This window comes from Phytophthora ramorum, assembly GCF_020800215.1.
Source record: "Phytophthora ramorum isolate Pr-102 chromosome Unknown Phyram_PR-102_s0008, whole genome shotgun sequence".
NCBI lineage: Eukaryota > Oomycota > Peronosporomycetes > Peronosporales > Peronosporaceae > Phytophthora > Phytophthora ramorum.
Genome location: NW_027150654.1, coordinates 2,461,715 through 2,478,565, shown reverse-complemented (window position 1 = coordinate 2,478,565; position 16,851 = coordinate 2,461,715). Strand labels below are relative to the sequence as shown.

Genomic DNA, 16,851 nt, shown 5'->3' with positions numbered 1-16,851 from the left:
ATTATCCTTGCCCGAATGCCAGTGCCTACAGCTCTCTATGCAAGCAGGGGAGGCAAAGTACCTGGCATGTGAGTCTCCACCGACTTTAACTCGCGTGCTGCTGGAAAGGAGCACGCTCACGGCGAAAATAACCCGGACCGTCGGCGCCACGAAGCAAGCTGCGTCTCACTCGAGCGTTTTCGTCGTCAGCAGCAAATGTGTTCAAAGTGCGTAGCAAGCCTGTCAGCTTTACTGTTGCAGTCATGCTGACGGCCGAAAAAAAGCAAGTGATAAACTTCGCGGCAGCAAACCAGGTGTCTTCCCCGTGGAGTAATCACGCACGAATTAGGTGACGTTTTATTGTCATCAAGTCCGAATTAAAGTCCCGTAAAACCCGCCGCCCTTACAAACGCCGAGTCATGTGGCAATTTTCCCGGCACCGCACTTACAGTATCCGCACGCCGCTCGAGGCTCTCTTCAGCGCTGCTAGCTCCAGCATCGCGTCTTGACCTCGCTCCGCTGCCACCTCAGCACCCAGCGCGCCCAACATGTATCCTCTCCATCAGACGATGACTGGCAGGTCGCATCAGGTCGCCGTCCATCCACGGTTTTAGCGCTCTTCCTAACCTGGATTTAATCGAGTCAGCCCACCCTGTTCGCATAAACGAAACCTTGTGTCGAACGGCTTTCACAATCGAAAGCGCGGACCAGACCAACAGGTAGAGAATGAGCCCCGCCTCCAGCCGCGGCGCGCAGGCCATTCCCGAGGACACGACGCCCTTCATGGACGGGCTGAGCACGCCGCCGAGCTCGCGCGGCAAGATGAGCTCCGTGCACTTCGAGGAGGCGTCCTACGCGTCGTCCAACGTGCTGTCGCCCCGCGACGTGGAGCTCACGACGCCCAAGACGCCCGAAGAGCAGCAGCAGGAGGCCGACGGCTTCTCGCTGCCCGCGTTGTCCCAGAGCGACGACAGGTACCAGCAGTACGTGCAGCGCCAGCTGCAGCTGCCGCCGCTGTCGCCGAACACGCGCAGCGCCGGCAAGGCCGGCAGCCGCGGTCCACCCAAGCGCAGCCAGACGTACGTGCAGCAGCTGTCCCGGGAGTCGGCTCGGGAGCTGGCCAAGACGGCGCTGAGCATGCGCTCCACGTCCATTGGTGACTTCACGTTCGAGAACCCGCGGGAAGTGGTCGGCAGCAGCTTGCGCGAGAGCATCCGCCGCGTCACGGCCTTCTCGAGGCGAGAGGCCCCGCTGGACACGCAGCTCAACACGGTCGTCAGGGTGAACCGCCGCGTGCGCAAGTGCGAGCTCCGGCTCGACCCGGAGACCATCACGTGGTCGAGAGGCAAGAAAATACTCGGCGTGCTGGACACGGACGACGTCGTGGGCGCCGAACTGATTGCCAAGAAGAAGGCCAGCACGTTCCGTGTGCACTACTTCAAGAAGGGCCGCGGCACTGGAGCTAAGGCGCTGCTGCGCACGCCGCAGTTCGTCGACTTCCACTGCCTCGAGACCGAAGTCGTGGACAGCTGGGTAGGGGCCATCCAGGAGCTCGTGCGCTGGCAGGCGCGCGCGCCGCCCATTCAAGAGAAACGGCTGCTGAAGGTGGTGGTGAACCCGCACTCGGGCAAACACCAGGCGCGGCGGATCTGGCAGCAGAAGGTCAAGCCGTTCCTGGATCTGGGCAACTTCGAGTACGTGGTGGAAGAAACGACACACGCGGGCCATGGAGCGGAGATGGGGAAGAGCTACTCGGCCGAGGATGGATTCGAGGCGCTCGTGTTCATTGGCGGTGACGGAACGCTGTGCGAGTTCATGAACGGACTGCTCACTCGTCCGGAGCACGAGTGGCGAGAAATTGTGGCGTCCACGCCGATCTCGCTCATTTCTGCAGGCACGCAGAATGCTTTCGGCACGGGAGCAGGTATCCCGACCGTGAACGCAGCTCTGTACTGCATCTTGAAGCGCAAAATGCGGCCGCTGGACGTGGTGACGGCCGTGTCTTCTGCCAACCCGGAGGTGGTCCACTACAGCTACTGCGGGCTAGGATGGGGGGTGGCTGGTGACATTGCGGCCGAGTCGGAGCGATACCGTTGGATGGGCACGCTCCGCTATGCTTTCCTCAAGGTGAAGCGTACAGTGCTTCTGCCCAAGAAGCACACGGGCAAGGTCCGCTATGTGCTGACGGAGCCGCAGCCACCGCTCATCCGGTACGACGACTACCCGGATGCCGGCGCATTGGACCAGTTCGAGGTGGAGGAAGGCACTGTGTACGACATGGACCGCTTTAGTCAGCAGCGCAAGTCGTGGGGTGGCATCGCTGGTAGCATTTCGAGCCCGGCGAGCCGCAAGCGGTACCCCGAGTTTGTGTGGAAGGAGGACAACAGCAGCTACGTCGTGGTGGGCGTCGTCAACATCACGCCCGACGGCGCCTACTCGCACCCATCGGACGGCAACCTGGACCTCATTATCACGCGCAAGGGCGGTCTGCTCGCCAATGCCAAGCTCTTTGGGCTGTACGTCATGGGCAAGGAGCTGCAGAGTCCTTTGATCTCGTACTTGAAGATCAAGGCGGTGGAGATCGAGCCCGACCAGCCCGAGGACTGCATGAACATCGACGGCGAGGTGCTGGAGGGCGGGCCGTGGCGCATGGAGGTGGTGCCCAGCCTCTTCAAGGTGCTGTCCGAAAAGTAGGTCAGCGCCAAGACCACCAGGACGCACAAATATCGGCGAGCACTGCGCATGAAGCAGCTCAGCTCGCCCCTCCCCACCAAGTTCCCCAGTATTTTTTCCTCTGCACGTTGCATCCACGTTGTAAATATTTTTCGTCCCCATTCAAAAGCTCTGTTTCTGGTCTTGTAGAAGTGATGTATCCTAGCTTCACTCGGTGTATCCATCACAACGTCTCAAGCAAGAAGTAAAGTCGTGGGGATCCTACCGCAGCTTTATATGCAAACCAGCGTCCTGTCCTGTGGTCCTCCTACAAAAGGTCTCAGTTGGCGTCGTCGTCCTGGTCGCCCGTGAAGGAGCTCGAGAACTTGACGATGGCGCGGCCGATGGCGCCGATCCACTCGTCCTTGTGCTTCTCGTTCTCCGCGTACATGTAGAAGGTCGAGTCGGGCGTGGCCACCTCGAAGCAGAAGCGCTTGTTGGTCTTCTCCTCGGCCGACTTGACGGTCAGGCAGTCCGCCAGGTCGATGAGCCCGTGCGCCGGCTCGCCCTGCGCGCGGCAGAAGTAGAGCTTGTTGCCCTTGAGCACGAAGTAGCGCTTGCGCCACTCCTTGAGCCACACGCTGCGCTTGGTGAGCTCGCCCTCGAAGTCCGGCTCCGACAGATCGCAGTGCGAGTAGTCGCCCTCCATCTTGGCTGCCCCCGACTCACTTGCTGCTTGTCTTGGGCTTCTTGATGTTCTGAAGCCTATACAAGCCGACAGTGAACAAAGGTACTGAATTGGGATGGATAATATCAGTGGACGACTGGTATCTAGCCAATCGGAAGAGCGCATTGGCGAAGAAGAGATGGTGTTGAGCCATTCACTGTGGTTAGTTGGGTTTGACCACAGTTCAAGTTGAAGAGGATGTTGAAGTGGTTCCGCTACACGCGGAGCTCAGCCGGTTCTCGGTTTCGGTTGCGCGGGATTCCGTAGCTCAGAAGTACATGTCCAAAGTGGGAAACCATCGCTGTTGCTGCTGCACGCATTGATGCGAATGTCTGGCCAAAATTAGGTGGTGCCCAGCGGATATCGATGCCAGCGTAGCGCTGGCGGTGCCAAGCAAGTGGCGAAATGCCCCGCCGACTTGTTACCCTGGTCTCTGTGGAGCTCTGTGACATGGGGACGTGAGCCGAACCTGCACCAGCAGCGCCACTGAGTGGCACCGACTTGGTGAACGCTGCCGACATACGAACCGAGTCCATTGCATCGTTCGCTGATACCAGCGTCCAGTGCTGGCTTCACGCAGTGTATGTCGGCGTAAGTCGCTTTTGCTTTCTGTACCGACGGATCCCATTGGTCTCTTGAAGCTCGTTCGGCTCGATCGTTGCAAGCTGCCGCATTGCAAGCACTCGGTGCTGACCCCATTGCGACAGGAATGGCCTCAAGGATACACGTGAGCCATCTTGTATCCGTGAACCCGAGCCTGTCGCGGCTGCACAGCCTCTGCGGATGGTGCTCGGATTCACTCGTCGCTCCGTCGGGTCATGGGGCTGGCACCGCCGGAGCAGCATCGAGCGCTTTCAAGCCGTCGTGTCTGCGATACTCGTTGCGGTGAATCCGCGTTCGCCTGGCATCTGCTGCAAGTGTATCCTGGTCTCGTCTACGGTTCCCAAAGCGATATACACCTCAGGTGCCGCTTGGGAAGTCACAGCTGCGCTGGTTGCAGATAGGTCGGGCAAGTGATTGACCACGGACGCCCGGGTCGTAGCGCAACGCAGTGCAAGCCCAGCAAACAACACGCATCCACCGGCTCATCAGGCAAAGATTCCTACCTGTGTGTTGCAGCCGAGCTAGTGCTTGACTCTCCTCTGCCGGCTCCGTTCGACAACAAAGCGCTTTCGATCGGGAGCCGCCGACGTAGCAGTTCATTGTGCAATTCACATTGCATCACCCAGACACACTCAGTAACCTCTTCAGTCCTCGAGACAACCGAATCCAGTGCAAGACACCCACCATGGCGACCATCACCACTCCTCGCCTCGCCGTGCGCGCGCTCCAGACGCTGTTCGCTCTGCTGGCCCTCGTCTTCACGTGGGGCGGCTACGTCAAGAACGACGACGGACAACTAGGTGGACTCTCCCCGACGTTCAGCATGTTGATGAACTACTCGGCGTTCCTCACGGGTCTGTACTACGTGCTGCCCGTGAAGATCCTCAAGTGGACGGCTGCGGCTCCGTCGGTGATGTCCCAACGCCTGACCGACGCCGTACTGGTGGTGCTGCTGCTGCTCGGCGCCATCCTGCTGTGGGCCTCGTCGGGCGTCAAGGACTGCTCGGAGAAGAACGACGAGTACGAGGCGTACGCTGGCCTGCAGCTGTTCCGTTGCGGCAACCTCACCGTCGGTGTCATCTTCACGTTCGTCGCGTTTGTTCTGTTCCTCGTGACGCTCATCTGGAGCTTCGTGGGCGACGACGCCAATGCTGGACCTACCGAGTCTACGGCGGCCGGATACACGGAGGCTCTGACGCCCGGTGCTTCGCGCGCGGAAGCCTACTCGGCGACGGACGCTCGTCACCCGGCACTCGCCATCGCTCGTCGCGGCGGCCGCTTCATCCAGTTCGTGCTCTCGCTCCTCATCTTTGTGAGCACCGTGGCGGGCTACAAGCACTACTTCACGGGCCGCTTCACGAGCCCCGTGGCCATGTTCATGGTGCTCGTGTCCTGGAGCTGCATCCTGTACACGCTGTTCCAGCTCGTGGTGGTGGACGTCCTCAAGAAGTCGCGCCGTCCGAGCGTGGGCGTCGAGCGCATCCTGGACGTGCTGCTGGCCGTCCTGCTGCTGCTGTTCGCCATCCTGCTGGCTGCGTCGCACCAGGTGTCGGACTGTGACACCATCAACAGCAAGTACGAGGCAGACACGGGATCGCTGGGTGGCTCGAACGTGTACCGCTGCGGCAGCCTCACGCGCGCCTACGTGCTGGCGTTCATCGACTGCGTCTTCTTCCTGGTGACGCTGGCACTCAGCTTCAGCGGTTCGAGTGACAGTGAGCCGGCCCCGCGCCACGTGGACGTGGAGCCTGGTCAGCAGGTGTAAATCCAAAGCAGATCAGTTCTCCTGTTTGGCTTCGACGTAGCTACCTTCTCATCCAGTGCTGGATGACCACTTCAACTTAACAAAACAAGCAACCAATTGCCGGGCAAAGAGTATCTCGTCCTTGCAGTCAGCGCAGGATATGGTGGTGTTTGTGTTTGCAGCCAGACGCGCTCAGCATCAGCCAGACAGTCTGCATCGAGAGTGCCGACAAGAGCAGCAAGTACGTTTGAAAAGTCATTCATTCATTGCGTGAGATTTACACGAGTATGTCTACCCTAAAGCAAGCCAATGTGAGTTGCACTCACGCTTTGCAATACTCGATCAGTGAAGACAACCTTAGCCCACTTCAGCTCACCTGGCCTGCCTTACACCTGCAGGCCGGCGTCCGACGCATGGGTCTCACCTGAGTGGTTGCTGTCTGCATCGGCCGAGTTAGATGTAGAGCGATACAGGAAGGTCAGCGCGAACGTCACCAGATACAGAGCAACCGCGATGAAGGTGAAGATGTAGCCCGTGTTCATGCTGCCGCAGCGGAACAAGGTCGAGCCGTGGTACGTTTCGAAGGCCGTGTTGGAGGACGAGCAGTCCGTCACCTGCGCTGACGTAGCAAAGAGGATTCCAGCAACCAGCAGCGCCGCCGCGACCAACACATCCATGAAGCGCTCGACGCCCAGCGTTGGGTGTCGCGACAGCTTCAACGTCTCCACAGCCGCCATGTGCCACAGCGAGTATAGGACAGCGCTGTACGCCATGAGGATGGCGTACGTGGCCTTGGGCTCGATGTACTGGCCCGTGTAGTAGTGCTTGTAGCCCAACACAATGCACACCAGCGCCACGACGGAGCACGCAAACTGCAGCGTTCGGCCGGTGCAGCGAACAATCTTCAGTCCCGGGTGCTGCAGGTCCAAGTCCACCGTAGCAGGGCCGCTCGACGGTCCGTTCTTCTTGCCAGGGGTGCTGGCCACCACGTAGCCGTTGGCCGCAGCCTGGGAGTCGTCATCAGCCAGGGCGGCCTGCAGGTTGTCCCCGTTCACCGATTTGCACGTGTCCCGCACGAAGCTCCACACGAGCGTCACCAGGAAGAGCGCGCACGTCACGAAGGTGAGCACGATAGCCACCGTCATGTCGCCGCAGCGGAAGAGCGCGGAGCCGTGGTAGGTCTCGAACATGGTGTTGTACGACGAGCAGTCCTTGACCGCCTCCGACGTAGCGTGCAGGATGCCAGCGATCAGGAGCGCGATGGCCAGAACCGCGTCCACGACACGCTGGTACAGCACCTTCGGCGCGCTGGAAGTCAACTTGAGCACCCCCACCGGGATCACGTAGTAGAATCCGCAGAGCATGGCCGAGTAGCACGCAATGGTGGTGTAGATGGCCGACCCGCTGCTCAGCTGTCCCGACGTGAACTTGATGTAGCCGAGTGACGTGAAGATCATGGCGAGCACGGCGCATAGCGCCTGGAGGGCACGGACGCCGAGGCGCCCAGAGGAAAGCAGAGCTGCAGTCATCGTTGGTCTTCACGCTCGAGGGGAGAGAAGTGTGAACGGGGCAAGGCAAATTGCAGAATGAGACTCCGGTAGCCGCAAGATGTCTGTAGGCTGAGCCTACTAGGCTCTTGTAGCCAACGTTTTACTCTTGTCGGTTGTATTTTATTGCCTCTTTGGTGGTGAACACGTTGGATGCAGTGTAGTGGGGATAACATTTGAAACTCGTGCAACGAAGCTTGCCCCACTGTGGTTTCTGTTGCATTGAAAGTGCCGACAACCCAGCGAATGTCGGTATTATAACAAGTTTTGTAAAGCCATTCATTCATTGCGTGGCTCTTAGAACTACGAGGCTGGGTCTGTGATCAGCAAGCGATCCACACACAGGTTTGAAGGGCGGGCATGTGCTTTATTCCCACTCTACCGACTTGATGGCACAGGGCTCAGCTATTGGTCTCGTAATACAGCTCCAGAGTGCGATTACTCCCTTGCTCGAGCAGGTCAAGACATCGAGCTCCCGCCAGTCCGAGCTAATCCGAGCTGCTGTCTTGATGCATGGGCGTCATGTCCTTTGCTTTTTCATTCACGACGTCGTCTACATCTTCCTGATAACAACGCATCTCTGACCCATTTGAGCTTTTAAGGTTGTTGCCAACCACGCGCCTTGTGCCAATCGCATCGGCGGAGAGCTCGTGGTGCACCGAGACGCGCCGCTGCTACGGGTTACCTTCACCTCCTACATGTAGAAGATGTCGCCGAGAGAGCAGCAAGTCCACCAGACGAACTTGTACTGATAGAATGGAGCTCAGCCAGCGTACATGACCTGCAATTCCCGCGCGCAACTGCCCGGTTTGCTGAGCAACGCGTGCCTACCGGTAGACTCGTGGCAGGGGCCAACCGCGTTCGTGCAGCGAGACTACCGTGGGATACCGCTGCTATATCGCTGTCGAAATCAAGAGCATGCTCGCTCAGACTTGGGTCGCGTGATGAACGGGTAATAGAGACGATCTACCACTGAGGTTCCATCACTCGCAGGCATGAGGCGTGGAGCAAATCACGATGCCCGACGGCACGCGTGCGTTGCACTAGCAGGATCAAGGGGCGATGCGGTCCGTGGATGGTGTCCCCACCGCCGTAATTTAAACGGAGAGCACGAAGACACGGCAAACCCTCCGGAAGCTGCATCGGTTGTGACTAAAGGAACTTAGAGACATCTTGCGGCTACCGGAGTCTCATTCTGCAATTTGCCTTGCCCCGTTCACACTTCTCTCCCCTCGAGCGTGAAGACCAACGATGACTGCAGCTCTGCTTTCCTCTGGGCGCCTCGGCGTCCGTGCCCTCCAGGCGCTATGCGCCGTGCTCGCCATGATCTTCACGTCACTCGGCTACATCAAGTTCACGTCGGGACAGCTGAGCAGCGGGTCGGCCATCTACACCACCATTGCGTGCTACTCGGCCATGCTCTGCGGATTCTACTACGTGATCCCGGTGGGGGTGCTCAAGTTGACTTCCAGCGCGCCGAAGGTGCTGTACCAGCGTGTCGTGGACGCGGTTCTGGCCATCGCGCTCCTGATCGCTGGCATCCTGCACGCTACGTCGGAGGCGGTCAAGGACTGCTCGTCGTACAACACCATGTTCGAGACCTACCACGGCTCCGCGCTCTTCCGCTGCGGCGACATGACGGTGGCTATCGTGCTCACCTTCGTGACGTGCGCGCTCTTCCTGGTGACGCTCGTGTGGAGCTTCGTGCGGGACACGTGCAAATCGGTGAACGGGGACAACCTGCAGGCCGCCCTGGCTGATGACGACTCCCAGGCTGCGGCCAACGGCTACGTGGTGGCCAGCACCCCTGGCAAGAAGAACGGACCGTCGAGCGGCCCTGCTACGGTGGACTTGGACCTGCAGCACCCGGGACTGAAGATTGTTCGCTGCACCGGCCGAACGCTGCAGTTTGCGTGCTCCGTCGTGGCGCTGGTGTGCATTGTGTTGGGCTACAAGCACTACTACACGGGCCAGTACATCGAGCCCAAGGCCACGTACGCCATCCTCATGGCGTACAGCGCTGTCCTATACTCGCTGTGGCACATGGCGGCTGTGGAGACGTTGAAGCTGTCGCGACACCCAACGCTGGGCGTCGAGCGCTTCATGGATGTGTTGGTCGCGGCGGCGCTGCTGGTTGCTGGAATCCTCTTTGCTACGTCAGCGCAGGTGACGGACTGCTCGTCCTCCAACACGGCCTTCGAAACGTACCACGGCTCGACCTTGTTCCGCTGCGGCAGCATGAACACGGGCTACATCTTCACCTTCATCGCGGTTGCTCTGTATCTGGTGACGTTCGCGCTGACCTTCCTGTATCGCTCTACATCTAACTCGGCCGATGCAGACAGCAACCACTCAGGTGAGACCCATGCGTCGGACGCCGGCCTGCAGGTGTAAGGCAGGCCAGGTGAGCTGAAGTGGGCTAAGGTTGTCTTCACTGATCGAGTATTGCAAAGCGTGAGTGCAACTCACATTGGCTTGCTTTAGGGTAGACATACTCGTGTAAATCTCACGCAATGAATGAATGACTTTTCAAACGTACTTGCTGCTCTTGTCGGCACTCTCGATGCAGACTGTCTGGCTGATGCTGAGCGCGTCTGGCTGCAAACACAAACACCACCATATCCTGCGCTGACTGCAAGGACGAGATACTCTTTGCCCGGCAATTGGTTGCTTGTTTTGTTAAGTTGAAGTGGTCATCCAGCACTGGATGAGAAGGTAGCTACGTCGAAGCCAAACAGGAGAACTGATCTGCTTTGGATTTACACCTGCTGACCAGGCTCCACGTCCACGTGGCGCGGGGCCGGCTCACTGTCACTCGAACCGCTGAAGCTGAGTGCCAGCGTCACCAGGAAGAAGACGCAGTCGATGAACGCCAGCACGTAGGCGCGCGTGAGGCTGCCGCAGCGGTACACGTTCGAGCCACCCAGCGATCCCGTGTCTGCCTCGTACTTGCTGTTGATGGTGTCACAGTCCGACACCTGGTGCGACGCAGCCAGCAGGATGGCGAACAGCAGCAGCAGGACGGCCAGCAGCACGTCCAGGATGCGCTCGACGCCCACGCTCGGACGGCGCGACTTCTTGAGGACGTCCACCACCACGAGCTGGAACAGCGTGTACAGGATGCAGCTCCAGGACACGAGCACCATGAACATGGCCACGGGGCTCGTGAAGCGGCCCGTGAAGTAGTGCTTGTAGCCCGCCACGGTGCTCACAAAGATGAGGAGCGAGAGCACGAACTGGATGAAGCGGCCGCCGCGACGAGCGATGGCGAGTGCCGGGTGACGAGCGTCCGTCGCCGAGTAGGCTTCCGCGCGCGAAGCACCGGGCGTCAGAGCCTCCGTGTATCCGGCCGCCGTAGACTCGGTAGGTCCAGCATTGGCGTCGTCGCCCACGAAGCTCCAGATGAGCGTCACGAGGAACAGAACAAACGCGACGAACGTGAAGATGACACCGACGGTGAGGTTGCCGCAACGGAACAGCTGCAGGCCAGCGTACGCCTCGTACTCGTCGTTCTTCTCCGAGCAGTCCTTGACGCCCGACGAGGCCCACAGCAGGATGGCGCCGAGCAGCAGCAGCACCACCAGTACGGCGTCGGTCAGGCGTTGGGACATCACCGACGGAGCCGCAGCCGTCCACTTGAGGATCTTCACGGGCAGCACGTAGTACAGACCCGTGAGGAACGCCGAGTAGTTCATCAACATGCTGAACGTCGGGGAGAGTCCACCTAGTTGTCCGTCGTCGTTCTTGACGTAGCCGCCCCACGTGAAGACGAGGGCCAGCAGAGCGAACAGCGTCTGGAGCGCGCGCACGGCGAGGCGAGGAGTGGTGATGGTCGCCATGGTGGGTGTCTTGCACTGGATTCGGTTGTCTCGAGGACTGAAGAGGTTACTGAGTGTGTCTGGGTGATGTAATGTGAATTGCACAATGAACTGCTACGTCGGCGGCTCCCGATCGAAAGCGCTTTGTTGTCGAACGGAGCCGGCAGAGGAGAGTCAAGCACTAGCTCGGCTGCAACACACAGGTAGGAATCTTTGCCTGATGAGCCGGTGGATGCGTGTTGTTTGCTGGGCTTGCACTGCGTTGCGCTACGACTCGGGCGTCCGTGGTCAATCACTTGCCCGACCTATCTGCAACCAGCGCAGCTGTGACTTCCCAAGCGGCACCTGAGGTGTATATCGCTTTGGGAACCGTAGACGAGACCAGGATACACTTGCAGCAGATGCCAGGCGAACGCGGATTCACCGCAACGAGTATCGCAGACACGACGACTTGAAAGCGCTCGATGCTGCTCCGGCGGTGCCAGCCCCATGACCCGACGGAGCGACGAGTGAATCCGAGCACCATCCGCAGAGGCTGTGCAGCCGCGACAGGCTCGGGTTCACGGATACAAGATGGCTCACGTGTATCCTTGAGGCCATTCCTGTCGCAATGGGGTCAGCACCGAGTGCTTGCAATGCGGCAGCTTGCAACGATCGAGCCGAACGAGCTTCAAGAGACCAATGGGATCCGTCGGTACAGAAAGCAAAAGCGACTTACGCCGACATACACTGCGTGAAGCCAGCACTGGACGCTGGTATCAGCGAACGATGCAATGGACTCGGTTCGTATGTCGGCAGCGTTCACCAAGTCGGTGCCACTCAGTGGCGCTGCTGGTGCAGGTTCGGTTCACGTCCCCATGTCACAGAGCTCCACAGAGACCAGGTAACAAGTCGGCGGGGCATTTCGCCACTTGCTTGGCACCGCCAGCGTAATCGATAAACGGGCGCAACTTGCCGCTGAACGTCGGCTTTGGGAGTCCGAGGCTGTGCGTGGGAGTTTGCCTCGCCAGCGTTGCTCTTCTTCCACGACTCTGCCGTCTGCTGGTTTTGCCTAACGAAAGTGCACATAGTATATTCGCCCATTAGCGTTTGTATTACAAAGTATCCCGTAATACTACCCACTGTAATTGCCAAGCGAAGATTTGTATTGCAAAAACGACCACAATATTTACAAAAATATATGCTCGGGCCACTTCCAGTTCTCCAATTTCCAATCATCGAACATGCCACTGGAGGACTCGGCCGCCATTGCGCCGTACGACGACGGCTCGTCCACCGAGAGCGAATGCTACGACGAAGAGCTCCTCGAATTCGCGACGAATAATACTCCAACGCCCCAACCAAATGTACCAACCGACGTGAAGGTCGAAATCGGAAGTGGCGATGCCAGCGCCAATGCTTCAGAGTGCGAGGACCCAAAAGTCAAGGCCAAACCGACCTACAACAGGTGCAAACGCTGTCGACGCAAACTTCCTGTTGTGAGCGAGAAGGAGAAGGCGGAGCTCAGCAAGGCAAACTCCGCACGAAACGCTGCGCCTGCTGCTGCGAGGACTACCCGTTAAGCAAGTTTGGTATGGCGAACCGAACCCCGCAGCGCGCGATCCCGAGGTGCCGGTCCTGTAGCCAAGCGCCTCCGGAGGTGCTGCACAAACTCAGAAGCAACCCTCAATACGCAGAGGCGCTCGCTGTTGAGAGAAAAACGCTGAAGGAGCAACGGAAGGGGAAGCGAGTCGAGTTGCCGCCGTTTGAGCGCAAGTCGGTCAAGCAGCGGTGGGACGAACAGTTTCAGTTGGTGGGCGGCAAGACGGCTCGAGAACGGCGACGGGAGAATCGCGAAGCGGAAAGGAAAAGCCGACTAGCCTGCATTCGGAGCAAGCAGAAGCAAAGTTAAGAGCGTGCTGTCGTTGCGAATTGGAGACTCATAGCGTTTTCGAGTGGAAGCGACGTACAAGCACATTGCTTGATTTAACCGGAGGGGGCTCGGATGGACGAGCGATCCAAGGTTTGTTTTCACGCGGCGGAGTTGGATGGCTAATATGTGCCTTGGTGTTGGCTACTGATAATCTCTTCAGCAAATGGATGAATAACTGCCTTGGCTGTCTGCTCCTCCCAATCATAAAACTGGAAATACACTTTCTTCCCTCTCGTCTTCCACAAGAGAGCCCCACCGACACCCGCATCATTGTGCTGTATATGATCCCGTATTTGCTTCATTTCTGTCCTTGGAGAGTGGATCGGCCCCCAAAAGGTTCATGCCTCAGTAGCAAATGAGAAAACCGGAGTCACAGTTGGAATGGTATTTGGTTCTCTTGAGTACTTCGAAGTAGAGTTCTTTAGTACATGCACACGGCAAGCAACCCCATTATCGGCGAGTAGAACGATGGCGAATGTAGCTGGATAGCGGGCCCCTTGGAGCTCGATCAATCGTGTTACATGTAACTACGCTGGAGAAACTAGATGCAACTCAGGCAAACGCTCAACGAATGAAAGTGTAACACCTGGTCGCAAAACACTCGAGCCTACACTTGCTGGCCCGCGTCCGTCGAGGCCGATCGGTACAGGAAGCTCAGCGCGAACGTGATCGCGTACAGCGCCACCGCCACGAACGCGAAGGTGTAGCCGACGCTCATGTTACCGCATCGGTAAAGGGTACTACCAAGGTGATACGTCTCCAGCATCGCGTTCGTATCATCACAGTCAGTAACCTGCGAGGAGACCGCAAAAATGATGCCAGCGATCAACAGAAGAACTGCTACCAGAACGTCCATCAGACGCTCGACACCAACCTTCGGGCGCCGAGACAGCTTCAGTGTCTCCACAGCAACTATGTGCCACAACGCGTACAACCATCCACTGTACGCCATGAGGATGGCGTACGTGGCAGCGGGGCTCACATACTGGCCCTTGTAGTACGGTTTGTAGCTGGCCACGAACAGAACGAACGCCACCAGAGAGCACGAGAACTGCAGCAGGCGTACACAACGGCGGGTCAGCTTCAGCACGGGGTGTTGCAGGTCCATTTGCTCAGAAACAGCATCGTTCGGAGCCTTCTTTCCACCCGGGGTGGCTGTCTCCTCAAACCCGTTCGCCTCTTCCTCGGCCAGAGCAGCCTGCAGGTTGTCCCCGTTCACCAACTTGCACGTGTCCCGCACGAAACTCCACACGAGCGTCACCAGGAAGAGCGCGCACGTCACGAAGGTAAGCACGATGGCGACCGTGGTGTCTCCGCAGCGGAAGAGCGCGGAGCCGTGGTAGGTCTCGAACATGGTGTTGTACGACGAGCAGTCCTTGACGAGCGTCGAGGTAGAGTGCACAACACCGGCCACCAGGAGAGCGGCCGCAAGAACAAAGTCCACGAGACGCTGGTACAGCACCTTCGGGACGCTGTTCGTCAGCTTCAACACTCCCAGCGCTACCACGTAGTACAACCCGCACACCGCGGCTGAGTAGCACGCGATGTTCGAGAAGACGCCGGAGCCGCTGCTCAACTGGCCCGACGAAAACTCGATGGAACCGAGCGACAAGAAGATCATTGCGATGATCGGGCACACGATCTGGAGGACGCGGACGATAACGCGGCCCGGCGAGATCAGCGCTGCGGTCATGGCTGCGTCGTCTTCTTGACAGCTAACTTGCTTGGGGGAGCTAGGCGATACAAAGCAAAATGCAGAATGAGATCTGCGCTGCCTTACAACGACTTGCTTTCGATCGCCACTGGAGCGAGAAATGCAGCCATCCTGCGGTCCGGCCCTCGTCTGTTAGTTAGGCCTTTGAAAAACGAGACAAGATATCTCGCTAGACACGCGCGGGCATCTAGCGCCACTCGATTTGATCAACATCCCGACCAGCGCGCCCCCGATACAGACCGGGTTGACGGATTCCAGTCAACAGCGCGCCCCCGACTGCAAGTGGCAGGGAGACCAGATCTCTTGGTGCACGGCGCTCGACTGCAGCGTTGACGACGGCCAGCAGCAAGACCTTGTTAGTCCGATAAGCACTGAGGCGAGTGGCGCACACGCGCTGGCTGTTTTTGTGCTCGTCACCTGATGGGTACGAGTGCGCTGCGCGTTTAACAGCACCGAGGTGGAGGAGATATGAGGCTCGAATCGCTCGACGAGCGCCACCCGATGGCGCCCGAGCTGGATGGATGGCCGCGTGTCCGTCGACCGAAAAGCACTTTAATGTAGCGGACTGTCAGTAATCTGCCGAGTATCTTGTTTTTCTGCCAAGCAGCATTGACCAGGTACGGGGATCGCTGCAAGCTTGGCGGCATCATGAAGCAAGAAATGTTAGGGCAAACATCAGCGTCTAATGCTCCATTCTACTGGCCTGCGCGGAGGCTTGCTTCTTGTCATTTCCTTGGTCGATCCGCGCCAGCACCTTTAATCCTGAGCTTCTTCTTTGCTTCTAATCGCCGCTTGCCTTCGATCGCTTAGTGCACAATCGCTGAATCGGTTCCTTTTGTTGTTGCCATTTTCACCCAATCACATCGTGTTCTGATTTTTTTTTTCATTTCTCAAAATTATGGACGCAAAGGCATCGCTGGCGGTCGATGCGCCGCCCGTAGCGCCATACGACGACGGCTTCTCCACCGAGAGCGAGGACTGGAACGATTCCGAGGAGCTCATACCAGAAGACCAAGGCACTCAGCTACATATAGCCACCCCGCGCTCTGTCATAAGTGCGGCCGTTGTCGAGAACCAGTCACATGCCCAACGGCAACAAATTCTCGACCTTTCTGCTGCAAACTCGGATAATCTCAAACACAAGAAGAGCAGAGTCAGTATTGCAATTCCAGCAATAAAGAACGGAGAAAAGGCTGCACAACAAGCTGCTATTGACCTTAAGACAGTGAGAAATGGCCATGTAACAGCTCGAGAAGAGGTACAGATCACCGGACTGAAGAGAGAAGAGAAACATTGCAGGAGCTGCAAGGGATATTTGACCCCATTGGTGGAGAGGGCCAAGATGATGGAGGCGGCAGCTCTTCGACACAGTGGAGAAGGCCCCCCGCCCACGAAACAGTGCAGTTGCTGCCGCATCACGTACCCGCTGCTTGCCTTGACGGCCGAGAGCAAATATGCCGAGCCCCGTTGCTACATGTGCAATTGGGCGGCAAGAGCTGTGAAGAAGGTTCCAAATCAGGAGTCTGTTGGTGTTAAGAGGACGAGGAGCGAGGATGTGAAAGTGACTCACGTTGACAGAGTTTCTGTGGACGAGAAAGAAGGAAGCTGCAGGACGTGTAAGACCACACTGGCCCCGTTGGCTCGACGGATTAGAGTGATGAAGGAAGCAGTGTTACATCACAAGAAGCGAGGAGCTCCTCCCACCAAACAATGCTCGTGCTGCCACATCACGTATCCGATATCGGCACTCACGTTGAAAAGCAGAGAGCCGAGTTGTCGGACTCCGATTTGCTTCTTGTGCGGGTCGGCGTCGATGGAGGCAACCACATCATTGCCTATTGCTGGGACGACCGCTGTAAAACCAGAAGCGTCTGCCGTGAGGCAGAATGGAGCCGTGGCAACACCAGGAAGCGCAGCAGCCAAGGGTATAGGTGAAGCAGGAAAAAAAGAGGCTGACGGAGATTGCAGGAAGTGCAAACGTAAGCTGCCTACCGTGGGTGAGAGACGAAGAATGATGAAGGCGACACTCCAACATATCAAGGACGATGGAAGAAACGGAAATCGACCGCTCAGGAAGTGCTCTTGCTGTCGTATCCTGTACCCTCTATCTTCCCTCACGGAGAAAAGTAGGAATATCAAGTGCACGTCACCTATT

The 16,851-nt window shown here is 58.1% G+C and overlaps 8 protein-coding genes across 9 annotated transcripts; 4 read left to right on the top strand and 4 right to left on the bottom strand.

Moving 5' to 3' along the window:
- Positions 1 to 705: 705 nt before the first annotated feature.
- On the top strand, positions 706 to 2,673 carry KRP23_9685 (the record flags this gene model as incomplete). 2 transcript variants are annotated; one of them, XM_067895270.1, is made up of 2 exons in its annotated part: positions 706 to 1,466; positions 1,546 to 1,582. In XM_067895270.1, the coding sequence occupies 2 exons, from the start codon at positions 706 to 708 to the stop codon at positions 1,580 to 1,582; spliced, it is 798 nt and encodes a 265-aa protein (XP_067742872.1). The 2 variants fall into 2 exon arrangements, with proteins under 2 accessions (XP_067742872.1, XP_067742871.1); XM_067895269.1 differs by having other exon boundaries at positions 706 to 2,673.
- Positions 2,674 to 2,971: 298 nt separating this feature from the next.
- On the bottom strand, positions 2,972 to 3,340 carry KRP23_9684 (Pleckstrin homology domain-containing protein 1; the record flags this gene model as incomplete). Its single annotated transcript, XM_067895267.1, has 1 exon — positions 2,972 to 3,340. One exon carries the CDS (start codon positions 3,338 to 3,340, stop codon positions 2,972 to 2,974), a length of 369 nt encoding a protein of 122 aa, XP_067742870.1.
- A 1,306-nt stretch (positions 3,341 to 4,646) lies between these two features.
- KRP23_9683 (uncharacterized protein) lies at positions 4,647 to 5,726 on the top strand (the record flags this gene model as incomplete). The annotated part of the gene is made up of 1 exon (XM_067895266.1): positions 4,647 to 5,726. The coding sequence occupies one exon, from the start codon at positions 4,647 to 4,649 to the stop codon at positions 5,724 to 5,726; it is 1,080 nt and encodes a 359-aa protein (XP_067742869.1).
- A 365-nt stretch (positions 5,727 to 6,091) lies between these two features.
- KRP23_9682 (uncharacterized protein) lies at positions 6,092 to 7,234 on the bottom strand (the record flags this gene model as incomplete). The annotated part of the gene is made up of 1 exon (XM_067895265.1): positions 6,092 to 7,234. One exon carries the CDS (start codon positions 7,232 to 7,234, stop codon positions 6,092 to 6,094), a length of 1,143 nt encoding a protein of 380 aa, XP_067742868.1.
- A 1,269-nt stretch (positions 7,235 to 8,503) lies between these two features.
- Positions 8,504 to 9,646, top strand: KRP23_9681 (uncharacterized protein; the record flags this gene model as incomplete). The annotated part of the gene is made up of 1 exon (XM_067895264.1): positions 8,504 to 9,646. One exon carries the CDS (start codon positions 8,504 to 8,506, stop codon positions 9,644 to 9,646), a length of 1,143 nt encoding a protein of 380 aa, XP_067742867.1.
- A 365-nt stretch (positions 9,647 to 10,011) lies between these two features.
- Positions 10,012 to 11,091, bottom strand: KRP23_9680 (uncharacterized protein; the record flags this gene model as incomplete). The annotated part of the gene is made up of 1 exon (XM_067895263.1): positions 10,012 to 11,091. The coding sequence occupies one exon, from the start codon at positions 11,089 to 11,091 to the stop codon at positions 10,012 to 10,014; it is 1,080 nt and encodes a 359-aa protein (XP_067742866.1).
- Positions 11,092 to 12,293: 1,202 nt separating this feature from the next.
- KRP23_9679 (uncharacterized protein) lies at positions 12,294 to 12,632 on the top strand (the record flags this gene model as incomplete). Its single annotated transcript, XM_067895262.1, has 1 exon — positions 12,294 to 12,632. The coding sequence occupies one exon, from the start codon at positions 12,294 to 12,296 to the stop codon at positions 12,630 to 12,632; it is 339 nt and encodes a 112-aa protein (XP_067742865.1).
- Positions 12,633 to 13,589: 957 nt separating this feature from the next.
- Positions 13,590 to 14,675, bottom strand: KRP23_9678 (uncharacterized protein; the record flags this gene model as incomplete). Its single annotated transcript, XM_067895261.1, has 1 exon — positions 13,590 to 14,675. The coding sequence occupies one exon, from the start codon at positions 14,673 to 14,675 to the stop codon at positions 13,590 to 13,592; it is 1,086 nt and encodes a 361-aa protein (XP_067742864.1).
- Between the last annotated feature and the right edge of the window lie 2,176 nt (positions 14,676 to 16,851).